The sequence below is a fragment of the Festucalex cinctus genome, chromosome 1 (assembly GCF_051991245.1).
Source record: "Festucalex cinctus isolate MCC-2025b chromosome 1, RoL_Fcin_1.0, whole genome shotgun sequence".
NCBI classification, from domain to species: Eukaryota; Metazoa; Chordata; class Actinopteri; order Syngnathiformes; family Syngnathidae; genus Festucalex; species Festucalex cinctus.
The window spans coordinates 45,149,968-45,165,050 of record NC_135411.1 but is presented as its reverse complement, the minus strand read 5'-3'; the positions used below and the strand labels follow the sequence as shown (position 1 = coordinate 45,165,050).

The following is a 15,083-nucleotide window of genomic DNA, read 5'->3' as shown; positions in this document are numbered from 1 at the left end:
CAGAGATGGGGAACTAGGGTGTGAGTCTTATGACTTGACTTGATTTAGACTCCAGTTGCATGACTTGACTTGAGTTGTATGGTGAAGAGGAAGTAATGGGATTGGGCCTAAATTTGACTCTATTTAGAGTGAGACCCAATAGAATCAGTTTTAGAGTAACATTTACAGTTAGAAGAGAGTAAAATAAAGAATTGAAAAAAATAAATGGCACTCAAGGATTGAGGAACGAACTCACGGCCTTCAGCTCGGGAAACTTTGGGGGTGGCGTGGGTCATTGGTATGATGGTTGTCTCCCAACCCAGAGGTTCTGGGTTCAATCCCATGCTGTTGTGACCACGGCGAAGTATCCTTGAGCAAGATAATGAACCCCCAATTGCTCCTGATGCTGTATTTTTATTTAACCTTTATTTAACCAGGATAGTCCCGTTGAGATTAAAAACCTCTTTTTCAAGGGAGTCCTGGCCAAGAGGCAGCAAAACAGTTTTCATTACAGTTACAAATAAAAGTTTCACTTACAATCACATAAAAATTATATAAAACAGTTACAAATCAATGAGGCCGTCTCAAGTGCTCTTAATCTGGATCTAAAATCGTTCAATGAAACAAGTTCCGTTAGTTTCCAGTCCTTTTGCAACATGTTCCATGCAGAAGGGGCAGAGAAAACCAAAGCCTTTTCCCCAGCTCAGTGCGGGCAAATGGAACAGAGAGCAACAAAAGATCATTGGAACGCAAAGCATAAGAATGTATCATGTATCATCAGTAGGTGAATGGGTAGTCAAAATGTAAAGTGCTTTGTGGGCCTTGTAAGGTGGAAAAGCACTGTATAAATGAAGTGCCACTTCCTGACACATTACCACCTGAGCTATGCCACGCCTACGATTTGCTTATATCCAAGTGGACACCAAACACATTTCGCAGCCCCCGCGACCCTTGTGAGGAATAAGCGGTCAAGAAAATGGATGGATGGATGGATATTCTATCAGGTGTCATTTAAAAACTGAAAATTTAACCCATAAGAACCCACGGTGATGCCAGTGTAACAAACACTTTGAACCCCCCAGTCTCTTTGTTATAAAACGCTATGTCTGACTTTATCCCATTAAAACCCTAAGTGACGCATACTCAACATCCTGGAATGAAGACCATGTGATAGTCATGTGACTCTGTCAGGAACTGACTACTCCAATATGGTGGTATGGCTGGTGTGTTAACTTCATAGAAGCAGACAACATCAAAGACCTGTTATTTGATGCTACAGGTCATTTCAAACTCATTTGACAGTTCCAAAACTTTGTTAACATGTCCTATAGTACACTCAACCTGGTCTCACCAGATTTATTGAAGAAACTAATATCAAACCAGGTATTGAAATATCACTGTGTCATACATGTCACATTGGGCTAAAGGCCGTAAAATACGAATGAAAAATTGATGTGACATGTTTGTCACAATAACAAAATTGGTAATAATCTGCCCAATCTATTTAGTGGAATCTGGTATTATTCAGTTGAAGTATGTTCTGCTTGTCAATTAAAAGTGTACTGAACAAATAGAAACCTAAAATAATGTGAAAGTGAAGCATTGTTTGGTATGCTAATATAATGCTAACAGTTTTATTATCCTATGCTTATCCTATAAAAGAAAATATCTAATTATTGTGTATTCTGCACTGGGAAAACATCTTTACTTGGCATGGGAGGTGATGTTGTGGTCAAGCTGTGTGAAACTCTCCCATCAGACCAAAACTACAAAGTGTTTGCTGACAATCTTTTTTCTTCAGCACCACTGGTACTCAAACTTCTTCAGCAGAAGGATCTAGTTTTTGGGAACTCTGCATGGCAATTGCTTGGCTGGGTGTCAGCTTGAAGATGATAAAAGTCATGCCAAGAGAATCAGAGGATCTGTTGATGCCAGGGTGGAAAAAGAAGAAAGGCTGGTCATTGCCAAGTGGTATGACAACAAATCTGTTACCCTGATCTCATCCTACCGTGCAGTTGAGCCTCAAGATAATGCTCGACGCTGGAGCAAAGCAGACAAGAAATTTTTGGAGGTCAGAAGACCAAACATAGTGAAAGAATACAACACATTCATGGGAGGAGTAGATCTCTTTGATTCATGCATTGCAAGGTGCAAGTACCACATGAGGTCACGGAGGTGGTACCCCTACTTGTTCTGGCACACCATCATGTTAGGTCTGGTTAACGCTTGGTTGATCTACCGCCATGACTGTAAACTGCTTGATGTCAAAAATGTACTGCGACAAAAGAGCTTCCAGGCAGAGGTTGCCACTAGCCTCATTCCTTTGGAGGCACGAAAAGGCCGACCATCACTCAATCCTACATCTTCACCACCACAATCACGACCGCCAAAAAGGGTTCGGCTTGGAGTTCCAGATGATGTTCGCTCTGACCAAGTTGCACATTGGCCTGTGAAGTGTGACAAACTTGCCCGCTGCAAGCACTGCAAAGTCAGTGCAACAACCACTCTGTGAGAAATGTGATGTGCATCTTTGCTTCACTGAGGAACGAAACTGTTCAAGTCTGACCATCTTCCATCCATCCATCCATCCATCTTCTTCCGCTTATCCGGGGTCGGGTCGCGGGGGCAGCAGCTTCAGGAGGGAAACCCAGACTTCCCTCTCCCCAGCCACTTCAACCAGCTCCTCCGGCGGGATCCCAAGGCGTTCCCAGGCCAGCCGAGAGACATAGTCTCTCCAGCGTGTCCTGGGTCGTCCCCGGGGCCTCCCGCCAGTGGGACATGCCCGAAACACCTCCCCAGGGAGGCGTCCAGGAGGCATCCGAACCAGATGCCCGAGCCACCTCAGCTGGCTCCTCTCAACGCGGAGGAGCAGCGGCTCGACTCTGAGTCCCTCCCGGATGACCGAGCTTCTCACCCTATCTCTAAGGGAGAGCCCGGACACCCTGCGGAGGAAACTAATTTCGGCCGCTTGTATCCGGGATCTCGTTCTTTCGGTCACGACCCACAGCTCGTGACCATAGGTGAGGGTCGGAACGTAGATCGACCGGTAAATCGAGAGCTTTGCCTTTTGGCTCAGCTCTTTCTTCACCACGACGGACCGATACAGCGTCCGCATCACTGCAGACGCTGCACCGATCCGCCTGTCGATCTCCCGCTCCATCCTACCCTCACTCGTGAACAAGACCCCAAGATACTTGAACTCCTCCACTTGGGGCAGGATCTCGTCCCCGACCTGAAGACGACACTCCACCCTTTTCCGACTGAGGACCATGGTCTCGGATTTGGAGGTGCTGATCCTCATCCCAACCGCTTCACACTCGGCTGCGAACCGCTCCAGTGAGAGCTGGAGGCCCCGGCCTGATGAAGCCAACAGCACCACATCATCTGCAAAGAGCAGAGATGCAATGCTGAGGCCACCAAACCGGAACCCCTCCATGCCTCGGCTGCGCCTAGAAATTCTGTCCATAAAAATTATGAACAGAATCGGTGACAAAGGGCAACCTTGGCGGAGTCCATCCCTCACAGGAAACGAATCCGACTTACTGCCGGCAATGCGGACCAAACTCTGGCAACGGTCGTACAGGGACCGAACAGCCCGTATCAAGGGGCCCGGCACCCCGTACTCCCGAAGCACCCCCCACAGAACTCCCCGAGGGACACGGTCGAACGCCTTCTCCAAATCCACAAAACACATGTGGACTGGTTGAGCGAACTCCCACGCACCCTCGAGGATCCTGTGGAGGGTGTAGAGCTGGTCCACTGTTCCACGGCCAGGACGAAAACCACACTGCTCCTCCTGAATCCGAGATTCGACCTCCTGACGGATCCTACTCTCCAGCACCCCTGAATAGACCTTACCAGGGAGGCTGAGGAGTGTGATCCCTCTGTAGTTGGAACACACCCTCCGGTCCCCCTTCTTAAAAAGGGGGACCACCACCCCGGTTTGCCAATCCAGAGGCACTGTCCCCGATGTCCACGCGATGTTGCAGAGGCGTGTCAACCACGACAGCCCCACAGCATCCAGAGTCTTTAGGAACACCGGGCGGATCTCATCCACCTCCGGGGCCCTGCCACCGAGGAGCTTTCCAACCACCTCAGTGACTTCGACCCCAGAGATAGTAGAGCCCACCCCAGAGTCCCCAGACTCTGCTTCCTCAAAGGAAGACGTGTTGGTGGAATTGAGGAGGTCTTCGAAGTATTCCCCCCACCGCTTCACGACGTCCCGAGTCGAGGTCAGCAGCACCCCATCGCCACTATACATAGTGTTAATGGTGCACTGCTTTCCTCTCCTGAGACGCCGGATGGTGGACCAGAATTTCCTCGAAGCCGTCCGGAAGTCGTTTTCCATGGCCTCACCGAACTCCTCCCATGTCCGAGTTTTTGCCTCAGCAACCGCCGAAGCCGCGTTCCGCTTGGCCATCCGGTACCTGTCAGCTGCCTCCGGAGTCCGACAGGCCAAAAAGGCCCGATAGGACTCCTTCTTCAGCTTGACGGCATCCCTTACCGCTGGTGTCCACCAGCGGGTTCGAGGATTGCCGCCACGACAGGCACCGACCACCTTACGACCACAGCTCCGATCGGCCGCCTCAACAATGGAGGCGCGGAACATGGCCCATTCGGACTCAATGTCCCCCGCCTCCCCCGAGACAAGGGAGAAGCTCTGCCGGAGGTGGGCATTGAAACTCTTTCTGACAGGGGATTCCGCCAGACGTTCCCAGCAAACCCTCACAATACGTTTTGGTCTGCCAGGTCGGACCGGCATCTTCCCCCACCATCGGAGCCAACACACCACCAGGTGGTGATCAGTTGACAGCTCCGCCCCTCTCTTCACCCGAGTGTCCAAAACATGCGGCCGCAAATCCGATGACACGACTACAAAGTCGATCATCGAACTGCGGCCTAGGGTGTCCTGGTGCCAAGTGCACATATGGACACCCTTATGCCTGAACATGGTGTTCGTTATGGACAAACCGTGACGAGCACAGAAGTCCAATAACAGAACACCGCTCGGGTTCCGATCAGGGGGGCCGTTCCTCCCAATCACGCCCCTCCAGGTCTCACTGTCATTCCCCACGTGAGCGTTGAAGTCCCCCAGCAGAACGAGGGAGTCCCCAGAGGGAGCACTCTCCAGCACACCCTCCAAGGACTCCAAAAAGGGTGGGTACTCTGAGCTGCTGTTTGGTGCATATGCACAAACAACAGTCAGGACCCGTCCCCCCACCCGAAGGCGGAGGGAGGCTACCCTCTCGTCCACCGGGGTAAACCCCAACGTACAGGCGCCGAGCCGGGGGGCAATAAGTATACCCACACCTGCTCTGCGCCTCACACCGTGGGCAACTCCAGAGTGGAAGAGAGTCCAACCCCTCTCAAGAGGACTGGTACCAGAGCCCAAGCTGTGTGTGGAGGCGAGTCCGACTATGTCTAGTCGGAACTTCTCGGCCTCACACACCAGCTCGGGCTCCTTCCCTGCCAGAGAGGTGACATTCCATGTCCCAAGAGCCAGCTTCTGTAGCCGGGGGTCGGTCCGCCAAGGTCTCCTCCCTTGGCTGCCACCCAGCCTGCACTGCACCTGACCCCTTTGGCCCCTCCCACCGGTGGTGAGCCCGTGGGAAGGCCTGACCATCTTGTGTAGGCTAAAACACTTTTTGTTTTGCACAACTTTTGTTTTTCGGGTCTGTTGTTCAGTTCTTTGTACCATGGTAGCTTGCTACGAACGCCTCCAAATATGCAGTATTATTTATTTTTGATACAGTTGGCAATTTTGTGACAAAGCAAAACTGAATAATTTTATGTAAAACTTTATTAAAGTCACAGCTACAATATATGTTGTTGAAATGCAAGTAAAAGGCACTTTTCATGTAACAAGGACTAAAAACTTTTATGTTTACTTAATGTGATATATATGTAACAATACAGATCTTTGGTATGAAAAAGTGTTATTCTGAAAAAAACATCAGAAATGTGTTTTATGTGGTCCACTTGGTCTGTTAATATATTCCAAATAATTTTCCTTCAACGAAAAATGGGTCTGGGTTCTTATGGGTTAATAACTGTGAGCTCATTCTGATGTGATGAGTCTAACATGTACGACACTGGGATTCTTGTATGGGAGGGACATTCCTGTATGGGTGGAACATTCCAGTATGGGCGGTTTGCTTACTCATTTCAGGTTTTTCTACCTCCTTCACAAGTTACTTGATGCACTGCACTTAATTTGTTGAATGAATTGTGTAAAAAGAAATCCATCATAAAATGCAGTTTGAAGCGCGATTCAAAGACATTATTGTTCTACCGTCAATGTATGCAAAGTAATCTCAGTGCCGTTTTTAATTACCATAGTGTATATTCTCACTAGCTGCAAGTACACATCTAATCGGAATGTAGTAGCCTACATAACTTTATCACAAATTCTTCAGAGTGATAATCAGATTCAGAATCTTCTTTAAGTATGTCGAAAACACACAAAGAATTTGTCACCAGTAGTTGCTGTCATTAGAATAAATTATACAGCTGCACACTTGCTGCTGTGTACACTGCCATACTATAGTTCTGCATCATATACTCTTTCTAATATTTTAATTATATGATGTAGCTACATGGAGTAGCTTTTCACCCCTCCCGCATGAATGCACTTTGCTTTATCACAGGTATGTAAGGTTGGTGCTCGGCTGCTTGGAATGTATTTTGAATGGTCTAGTGCAATTATCTTCAGTGCAGTCTGCAAACTGGATTAAATGATCACTATTGTTTTTATATTCTAATACCGAGCTGACCTAATTGTGAAATTAGCAGAAACCATCCACTGTAACACTTTCAAATGGAACTGTTGAAAGTGTGCTAACTTGGTAGAGCTGTCACTAGGAGTAAACAAGCCAGGGTTGTAAAACAGGAAATGTTTCTATGAAAAGTTGCATTCCCACAGTACAGATGCAGACGGTTGAAATGGAACATGAGTTTGACTGGTGCTGGAGTTGAAAAGGAAGCTAAAGCAGTCGCCACCTGAATGGAGGTAGGTCCTCTTTCTTCACAATAAATAGTGAAAGCCTCATAATAAAGTGTAGATTTGATAGCAACTGGGTGTTCTCAGGACTATGAATATTCCATTGACAAAATCTTCACTTATGATTTTCAATTAGCGAGGTTATACATTTGGTCTACATTGTAACTCTCACCTCATTGCCTGAGGATTTTCTTCCACTTTTCATAAACAGTCATTTTGAGGGGGTCCCGGTCCCGGTACCCCCCCCCCCCCCCCCCCCCCCCCCCCCCCCAGTTTGTGTTAACATAATTCTGTATACATTATTAAGGACAGCCATATTACAATAATGTATGGATGACAATAAGAGAATTAACAATCATCAAATGAACTGTTTGCCTCTTCATTGATTGCAGACCAGTCCACATTTCGCCAAATGTCAGCTGGGATGGGCTCCAGCTCCCCACGAGCCTTAAAATGTTGGAAAAAGATTGCATACCATTTTAAAGCTTCATTCAAAACACAAACTGAAAGAGCATGTGATAGATGATTCAAACAATAGATGCAGCACAGTTGTTAGTGTTGGATATTTTTTTTGTGTGTGCAGTTAAGACTCTTACGTTCTTGGAAATTATGTCAAATGCAGCTTGTAGTCTGGGGTATTTACAGGACTTTCCATTCCAAATATTGATATATATTTGTATAATTGCTTACACTCTAAAAACAAAACAAAAAAGTGTTAAATTTGACCAATCTTTATGTGCCAGACAGATCCTTTGGTTAAAACAACCACTCTAAAATGGTAGGTGTTTTCAACCAATATATATCGGTGATTGGGCAATCGATACAAATTGGTCATTCTGACCAAGAGATTGGTTCATCTGTGTTAGAGGCTGAACAAAAGCACCACTGATTGTCACACCCACCTAAGTGGGGTGAAATTTGTTCTCTGCATTTGGCCCATCCACTGAGCAAAAGCAGGGGCTGTTTGGAACCCCCCAATTCCAACCCATAATGCTGAGTGTCAAGCAAGGAGGCAAATTTGTCCCATTTTTATAGTTCTAGGTATGACTGGGCCAAGGATTGAACCCACAACCTCCCAGTCGCAGGGTGGACACTCTACCACGAGGCCATGGAGCTGGTCACACCTAGTGATCTATCTAGACACACATTTCCATGTTTACACACTAGTTAATACGTTTACAATAAATTGATACTATAAATATATTTCCAAGTAATCTATCTAGACTAAAACGGAGAGGTTCATAAAGGGAGAATGAAGTTTCCAGCCAGTTCAATGTCGAGTGGCAAGGTATGGATTGAGTGTGCTCCTATTAGAGAACACGGACAAGGATTCGGATTCCACTTGAATGTTCTATTTATTGTGGTCTGCAACAACACAGACAAAGAAGGAATAATAAATGTCAACAATATACAAATAATAAACTTAAATCGAGTGTACAGCAGGCACAAGCTTCACAGTCACTGTTTTCAGTAAGTAAAACAATCAAACACAAATTAAATAATCAACATTTATGTGAATAGAATAACACACCTCGCTAGCATGCTAACCGAAACTATAAATTAGCATGGACTGACGTGACATAAATACATGCTGTACTGCAAAACAACGCAAAACGGACAAAATGGTTGCTTCAACCCACCCTTTGCATCTACACACAAGTAATAAACATTCAAGATTATGGCCAGCCGGCATCTACTAGGGTCTGTGGCTCAAGAACCCTGGCTACCTCGAAGAGAGGGAAAGAAAAAAACACAACGGCGTTGCTCGCATTCTGGCACGGCACCTGTGGTGCGTTCAATGACCGCCAACAGAGTAGGAAATTTGAAACAGAAATGAAAACTTCACTAATGCACAAACACTAACCATTACTGCTAATTATTAACCAATGTGGGCTTTCTAACATAGACTTATTTTCTATTATAACCAATTTCATTGGTTGTTTGGCTAACCTTATAAAATTGGTATGCCCGTAACCACCTGGAATGGTCGATGTCTGACCAATCTATTTGTTAATCAAGCCAATATGAGCTTAACATACTAGATTGGTAGTTTTTTTTTAACCAATCAATTTTTAGAGTGCATTTACTTTGTAGCATAATGCTGATTGTTTCTATTCAAATTTAGGGTTTACAGGAGCTCACCTTTTGGCAAAAGGCCCATTTATATTACCAGAAAGGTCTGGAAAATGGAGGTATGCTTTCACGAGAATTTTTTATTTTTATTTTTTTTGCAAAAACACTTTTCAGAAATGCTCGTAATTTCCTTTTTCTCTGTCTAGATAAGAGGATAGAAAACTGGCTGCTGGTCTACTCCCCTGTACCTGTCATCTGTATAATTTTGTGCTACCTGTTCATCGTTTGGGCCGGGCCAAAGCTGATGGCAAAGAAGGAGCCGATCAACCTCAAACTTGTCTTGATAGTTTACAATTTCTCCATGGTCTGCCTATCTGCATACATGTTCTATGAGGTACTACTTGTAGTATGTGACATCCATCCATGTTTTCCAAAAAAATAGAAACATAGGAAAATCTCAATAATGAGTATAGACTAAAACATACAGACAAGGATTAGAAAGAAGTCACTTCTTTTGTTTTTGCTGTAGACTAAAAACAATTGGACTTGACATCATAAGGGTGAATATGAGAGAAGAGATGAACATTTAAAGTCTTATCTGCAGATATTTACATCAAACACAACATTTAAATCTTGAATCCACCACTTGCTCCTTTGAGCAGAAGTATTGCAATATCTGACTAACATCAGGTTTTGCTATTGACGTGTTTTCACAATAATAATTCAAACAAGAAGGATTTGGCTTGGTATTTGAAGACTACATTTTGAAGTATCCCCTTTAGTTCCTCTATGGACCTGATTCTCTCTTTCAAAGTCCACAGAACTTAAGCTACCTGAAAAATATTGGCTGAACCCTAAAACCCTGAAACCCTAATCAACTCAGGCATAGGTCTCAAGTCTTGCATGTTTTAGAGCTTTCCCTCCTCCAACCTAGCTGAATCAAATGATCAGGATCACTCTCGGGTTTCTGCAGAGCTTGCTGATGAGCTGATCTTAACTTTTTACAACTACTTTGCTCACCAGATTAAAGTCAAACTGTCATAAAACCTTTAGTAAAGGGAGAATTAGCATAATGTTAATAACTTTGAAAAACAACAACGGCACTTTTTTTTTTGTCATAGCCTATTAGTTAAACCTGTCAGTGTGGCCTAACATGAGTAAAATGATCAGTGAAAAAATATTCCTGTCCTTGATTTACAAGAAACCACAGCACTCAAGGAAAAACAGCCAATCAGAGGCACAAGGTGTGAGTAACTAGTTGTCAATAATTTCTTGTACACTTGCGGGCAGACTCATCACATACACATCCCCACACACTTGCTACCCTGGGCTTTAGGAGTGCATTATTCACCTCAGGAAAATTACAAAATGCCTATCCCTCATTTGATAAGAATTTCACATGTAGCTAACAGAAGCAGAGTCAAGAAGAACCAAAAGCTAAAAAGAAGTGGACAGATCCTAAGCCAAAACGATCGAAGAATAGGATGCGGGAATAGATACACAAGGACTACAGAAATATCTGAGTCGCTAGCAGTTATCAACAGATCATTTTGGATTTATTGAAGTACCTGCTTACGTGGTTCCAGTCACTCACATATCGCTGCATTCTTTTCATACAGACATGTCTCCAAGCAAGATGTGAGTGAGCCACATTTAAAGGGCATGAGAGCAGCCACTTTGATTGGTGGTGAATGCTGTCAGTTGTGTTCGTGCCCACAACGGTGGAAACCCCCAATTTTTTTCCCAATATGCCAGCTTGTGCATTTCTGTGAAATAACCAATTATCAACACCCGGTCTAACATGCCCCTGTGTAGATTCAGACCACGCCAGATTTCAGTAGTACAATCCATTACGATGGAGGTGATTTTCTGAGGTAACAAGGTAAGAGGTCAGCACAAGACCATGGGAGTGTGCCAGCCTGCTTTAAATGTGCCCGCAAGTGCATGAGAAATGATTGACACCTTCACCAGCCTTCTAACATTCGTCATAAAAATGTAAAATGATCACGGCAACTTACAAGCAAATGACATTGTCACCCTTCACTCTGATGATGGATGGCATTCGTAATGCAGTGTCACTCGTGCACATTAACATGAACCACATGTGTGTCCTTTCATGAGGAAGATGAGTTGCGGTGAAAGTCAAATTTTGTCTTTGCAGTTTACAGTATCTTCCTGGATGGCAAATTACAGTCTGCTGTGCCAGCCAGTTGACTATAGCGACAGTGTACTGGCCTTGAGGGTAATACTTTGCCCTAAATGGCACACCACTTCCCCATGTATCATCAGTCATCGATTTACAAATGACCTACCTGTCATACAGATTGTCCACAAACTAATACTGCGTCTGACCATGTTGTGTAGATGGCGAGTGTGTGCTGGCTGTTTTACTTCTCCAAATATATCGAGTTCTGTGACACAGTGAGTATGACAGTCACACATTTGGGAACCTTGGTCAGCGTCTATTTATGTAAACTGATCATGATTTATTTCGATAAATCAGATATTTTTCATCCTGAGGAAAAAGAACAGGCAGCTGACCTTCCTCCATGTCTACCATCACAGCACCATGATCTTGAACTGCTGGGTGGGCTTAAAGTACACGCCAGGGGGCCAGTGTGAGTACTGTTCACACAAACACACTAAGCTGATAAAACACATCAAGTGTGCACATGTGTATGTACTCCTTGTGTCATTTGTGCCCAAAGCTTTCATGAGTGGCCTGGTCAACTCCCTGGTTCACGTGGCCATGTATTTTTACTATGGTCTCGCAGCATTTGGGCCAAGTATGAGCAAATATCTCTGGTGGAAACACTACCTCACCATCCTACAACTGGTTAGTAATTTGTGTGTATTTGTGTGTGTATGCTTTGGATTTCATGACTGTGTTTAAATTTTTTTCTTTGTGGTGTTATAGTTTTAAGTACTTGTAGTAACTAAATTTCAATTTTCAAATTCACTCTTTAAAGTAGAAGAAATTAAAGTGGACAGAAAGAAGTAAAACTCGTTTTTTCTGCCACTGATCAACACAAAAAAAATCAACACAAATTAACCAGATAAAAATTTGTTACAGGGTGAGTTCACATTTGTGTAGGTCAGGACACTGAATAGACTGAATGGCATATTAAATCCTATATTTTGATTGGACATGCGAAAAAGTCTTAGAATCTGCGTTTGTGAAGGATTTATTGCAAGTTGGGCTTACCTCGTAGAAATATTTTAAACTTTGGCCTCAACAAAAAGTGTCATATTGGTCCAATTTCAATTGGCTAAATTGCTTACAGTTGGTTTGCTAACATATCACAAGAAAACATTCAAATGCAACTCGACATTCTAGTTAAAGTAGTTAAGCCATTTGAAAATTAAAAGAACAACTTTTCCAACAACTTTACAATGTGGCAGCAATGCGTCTAAATATGCTTTCAAATAATTGAATGTCAGACTTTGTAAAACACTTTGGACACCATATGGTGTGGATAAAGCAAAGCACGTATTAAGTATTCACCATTTACAATTTAGGTCAAATTGATTTATTTTCTGGGAAATATGTCATATTAAGTTACAAATCCAACTGGAATTCGTTCGCTGCTGTAGGCACAATTAACCAATCAGAATTTTAGGGTACAGGCCCAAGTCCATGGTCTGTTTTTTTTTTTTTTTTTTTTTTTTTTCCCCCAACATATAAATATAAATACAGTATTAAAGCTCAGCATCAGCTCTTTAGCAGTCACAGACCATTTGTCTATAGTTGAATAGTTCCTAAGTAGCTTTTTTTCCCCATTAAGTGGGTGTCATTTATCAGCCCATATGCAAAAGAAGCATCTTTTGGATAATGACGTACAGTTTGTCTAGGTGCATGGTGTGTGACGAACACCTAATTAGTTGGTCATTGTTCTGGTAGTCACAGTTATAGCTCAGCTCCTCCACTAATTCCTGGACCATCTGTTGTCTTTTATAATACTGACTGCTGTTGTTTCTCTTTTGTATGGCTGCATCATAAAGGTCAGTCTGGAGAGCCATTGTCATTATGTAATAAGAATTTTGGCGACCTCAGTTGTGACCCGCAAATAGTCTTCCTTGACAGTTGGCTGCACAATTTCATGACCTCAAGCTGTGCCTGCGTATGCGTATTGTAGTTTTACTTTTGTGCTTTATAAGAAACATTGGATGGTGCGCTTATTTTGGACGTACATATTTTTGTATTAATCGTTAGAAATTAAAATACATTATAGCTATTCTTTATTTATTAGAGCTCTGAATTCGATATTTTCTCAATGAGACATACAGTGTACAGCGAATAAAGTGGGGAGCGAATAATGCGGACCGGTAAGGGTGGTTGGGGACCACTGATATATTGACTCCATAAACAAAACAGAACTAAACAAATAAATTATATACTTCAGCTGTCCACTATTGCAACATTACTCAGCAAATACTGTATTTATATGATATGATATATGATATGATATGATATGATATGATATGATATGATATGATTACATTAACTAACCAATTAATTTCTATACAATTCTACATATTTTTTATTAGTGCTGTTCCGATACCGATACTGGTATTGGCAGAGGTGCCGATACTGCATTAAAACAGTGGTATCGGTATCGGTGACTACTCACAAGTAACATGCCGATACCATTAATTCCAACGCTAATATAGGATTTTGGATGCAGCATCTTGTGTCTTGCTAGTGCATGACATTCACTGGTATATGACATGTTCACTGCATGCCGATCTAAGATATCCTATAGGCCCTTGAATGCTCGGAACCAATGGCAGGACAGCTTTTTCATGTTGAGGAAAAAAAAAAACTTAGGTATCGGTATGGTATCGGTATCGGCCGATACTGGGTATCGGTATAGGTAACTGGAGCCAAAAAACGGTATCGGAACAACACTATTTTCTATATATATGTGAGGAATCCAAGAGCAGTTAATGTAATTGGTCTGCACTGATAAGAATCCGATCTTACGCCTCTGAGACTGATTTGATTTTAAATGTGTTTTGTTTTTTTGTTTTTTGTGATCTCAGATTTCCGTTTGTTTTCTCTCTTTACAGCTTCAGTTTTTCCTGGTAACCCTTCACACCGTTTACAACTTGTTCGCTGACTGTAACTACCCCGACGCCTTGAACTTGATTGTGTTTTTCTACGCTCTCACCCTCATCGCACTCTTCAGTCATTTTTATTACCGCAGCTACATCACATCAAGGACTCATGACCTAGGAAAATGTAAGGTGTGAGAAAAAAGGACTTCTGCATGAAGGAGATGGGAGTGAGTTGATGTTAGTTTAATTTCAGAGAGATGTATACTACCCAACAGTTCTCAGATGTTTTATGATATGGCTGAAATTAACTTCTGGCATGCCAAAAAATAATCACTGCAAAGGATCAAACTTTTTGTGGTGCGTATCACTGTTGTATTAAAAAAAAAAAAAAAAAAAAAAATCAACAAATACGTAGTCAGAAGCTAAAGAAGTGAAGCCATTAAATGTTTGGGTTGCACTGACAAAACCTGTCTGTGTTTTTTCGGGTGGTAAAGTGCACTTTGACAATTCTCAAGGAGCAGACTACAGGAGGAATTAAAACTTAATAATACGCTTCCAGAGCCAAAGTCTTTACAAATGAGTTTCTCCTTTCATTTAGTTGCAGTTGCAAATCTTAAAATATGTGATATGGGTCATTGATGGATAGGTTTGTCCGATGAAGATGATGCCCATTATATGAATTATGATGTGGTGCGAATAAAAACAAATAACTAATTTGAGACTTTTATTTTGGAATGCATTTCAAGACAGGGAATTGTATCATCCCCAAGACAGTCAAGGGAGCAGCTATCAGGTTTGTACTGTCTCACAACTTTTATTGGAGAGATGCCTATCTTCTGTAATAAGAGTAATATAGCCCTAAAATGAAATTAGGAATGATTAACGTAATATATAACTTTATTAATAAACTGTAAAGCACTTAGCAACATTTTTAAATGATTTCAGGTACCTGGCGATCTGCAAAAGGGTAACT

The 15,083-nt window shown here is 42.9% G+C and overlaps 1 protein-coding gene across 2 annotated transcripts; it reads left to right on the top strand.

The window, feature by feature from the left end:
• The first annotated feature begins 6,493 nt into the window (after positions 1 to 6,493).
• Positions 6,494 to 14,824, top strand: elovl8a (ELOVL fatty acid elongase 8a). 2 transcript variants are annotated; one of them, XM_077537366.1, is made up of 9 exons: positions 6,494 to 6,626; positions 6,902 to 6,988; positions 9,105 to 9,171; positions 9,259 to 9,446; positions 11,214 to 11,294; positions 11,417 to 11,473; positions 11,556 to 11,670; positions 11,761 to 11,888; positions 14,123 to 14,824. In XM_077537366.1, the coding sequence occupies exons 2-9, from the start codon at positions 6,983 to 6,985 to the stop codon at positions 14,303 to 14,305; spliced, it is 825 nt and encodes a 274-aa protein (XP_077393492.1). In that variant the 5' UTR covers positions 6,494 to 6,626; positions 6,902 to 6,982; the 3' UTR covers positions 14,306 to 14,824. The 2 variants fall into 2 exon arrangements, with proteins under 2 accessions (XP_077393492.1, XP_077393483.1); XM_077537357.1 differs by lacking the exon at positions 6,494 to 6,626 and having other exon boundaries at positions 6,637 to 6,988.
• Positions 14,825 to 15,083: the final 259 nt, after the last annotated feature.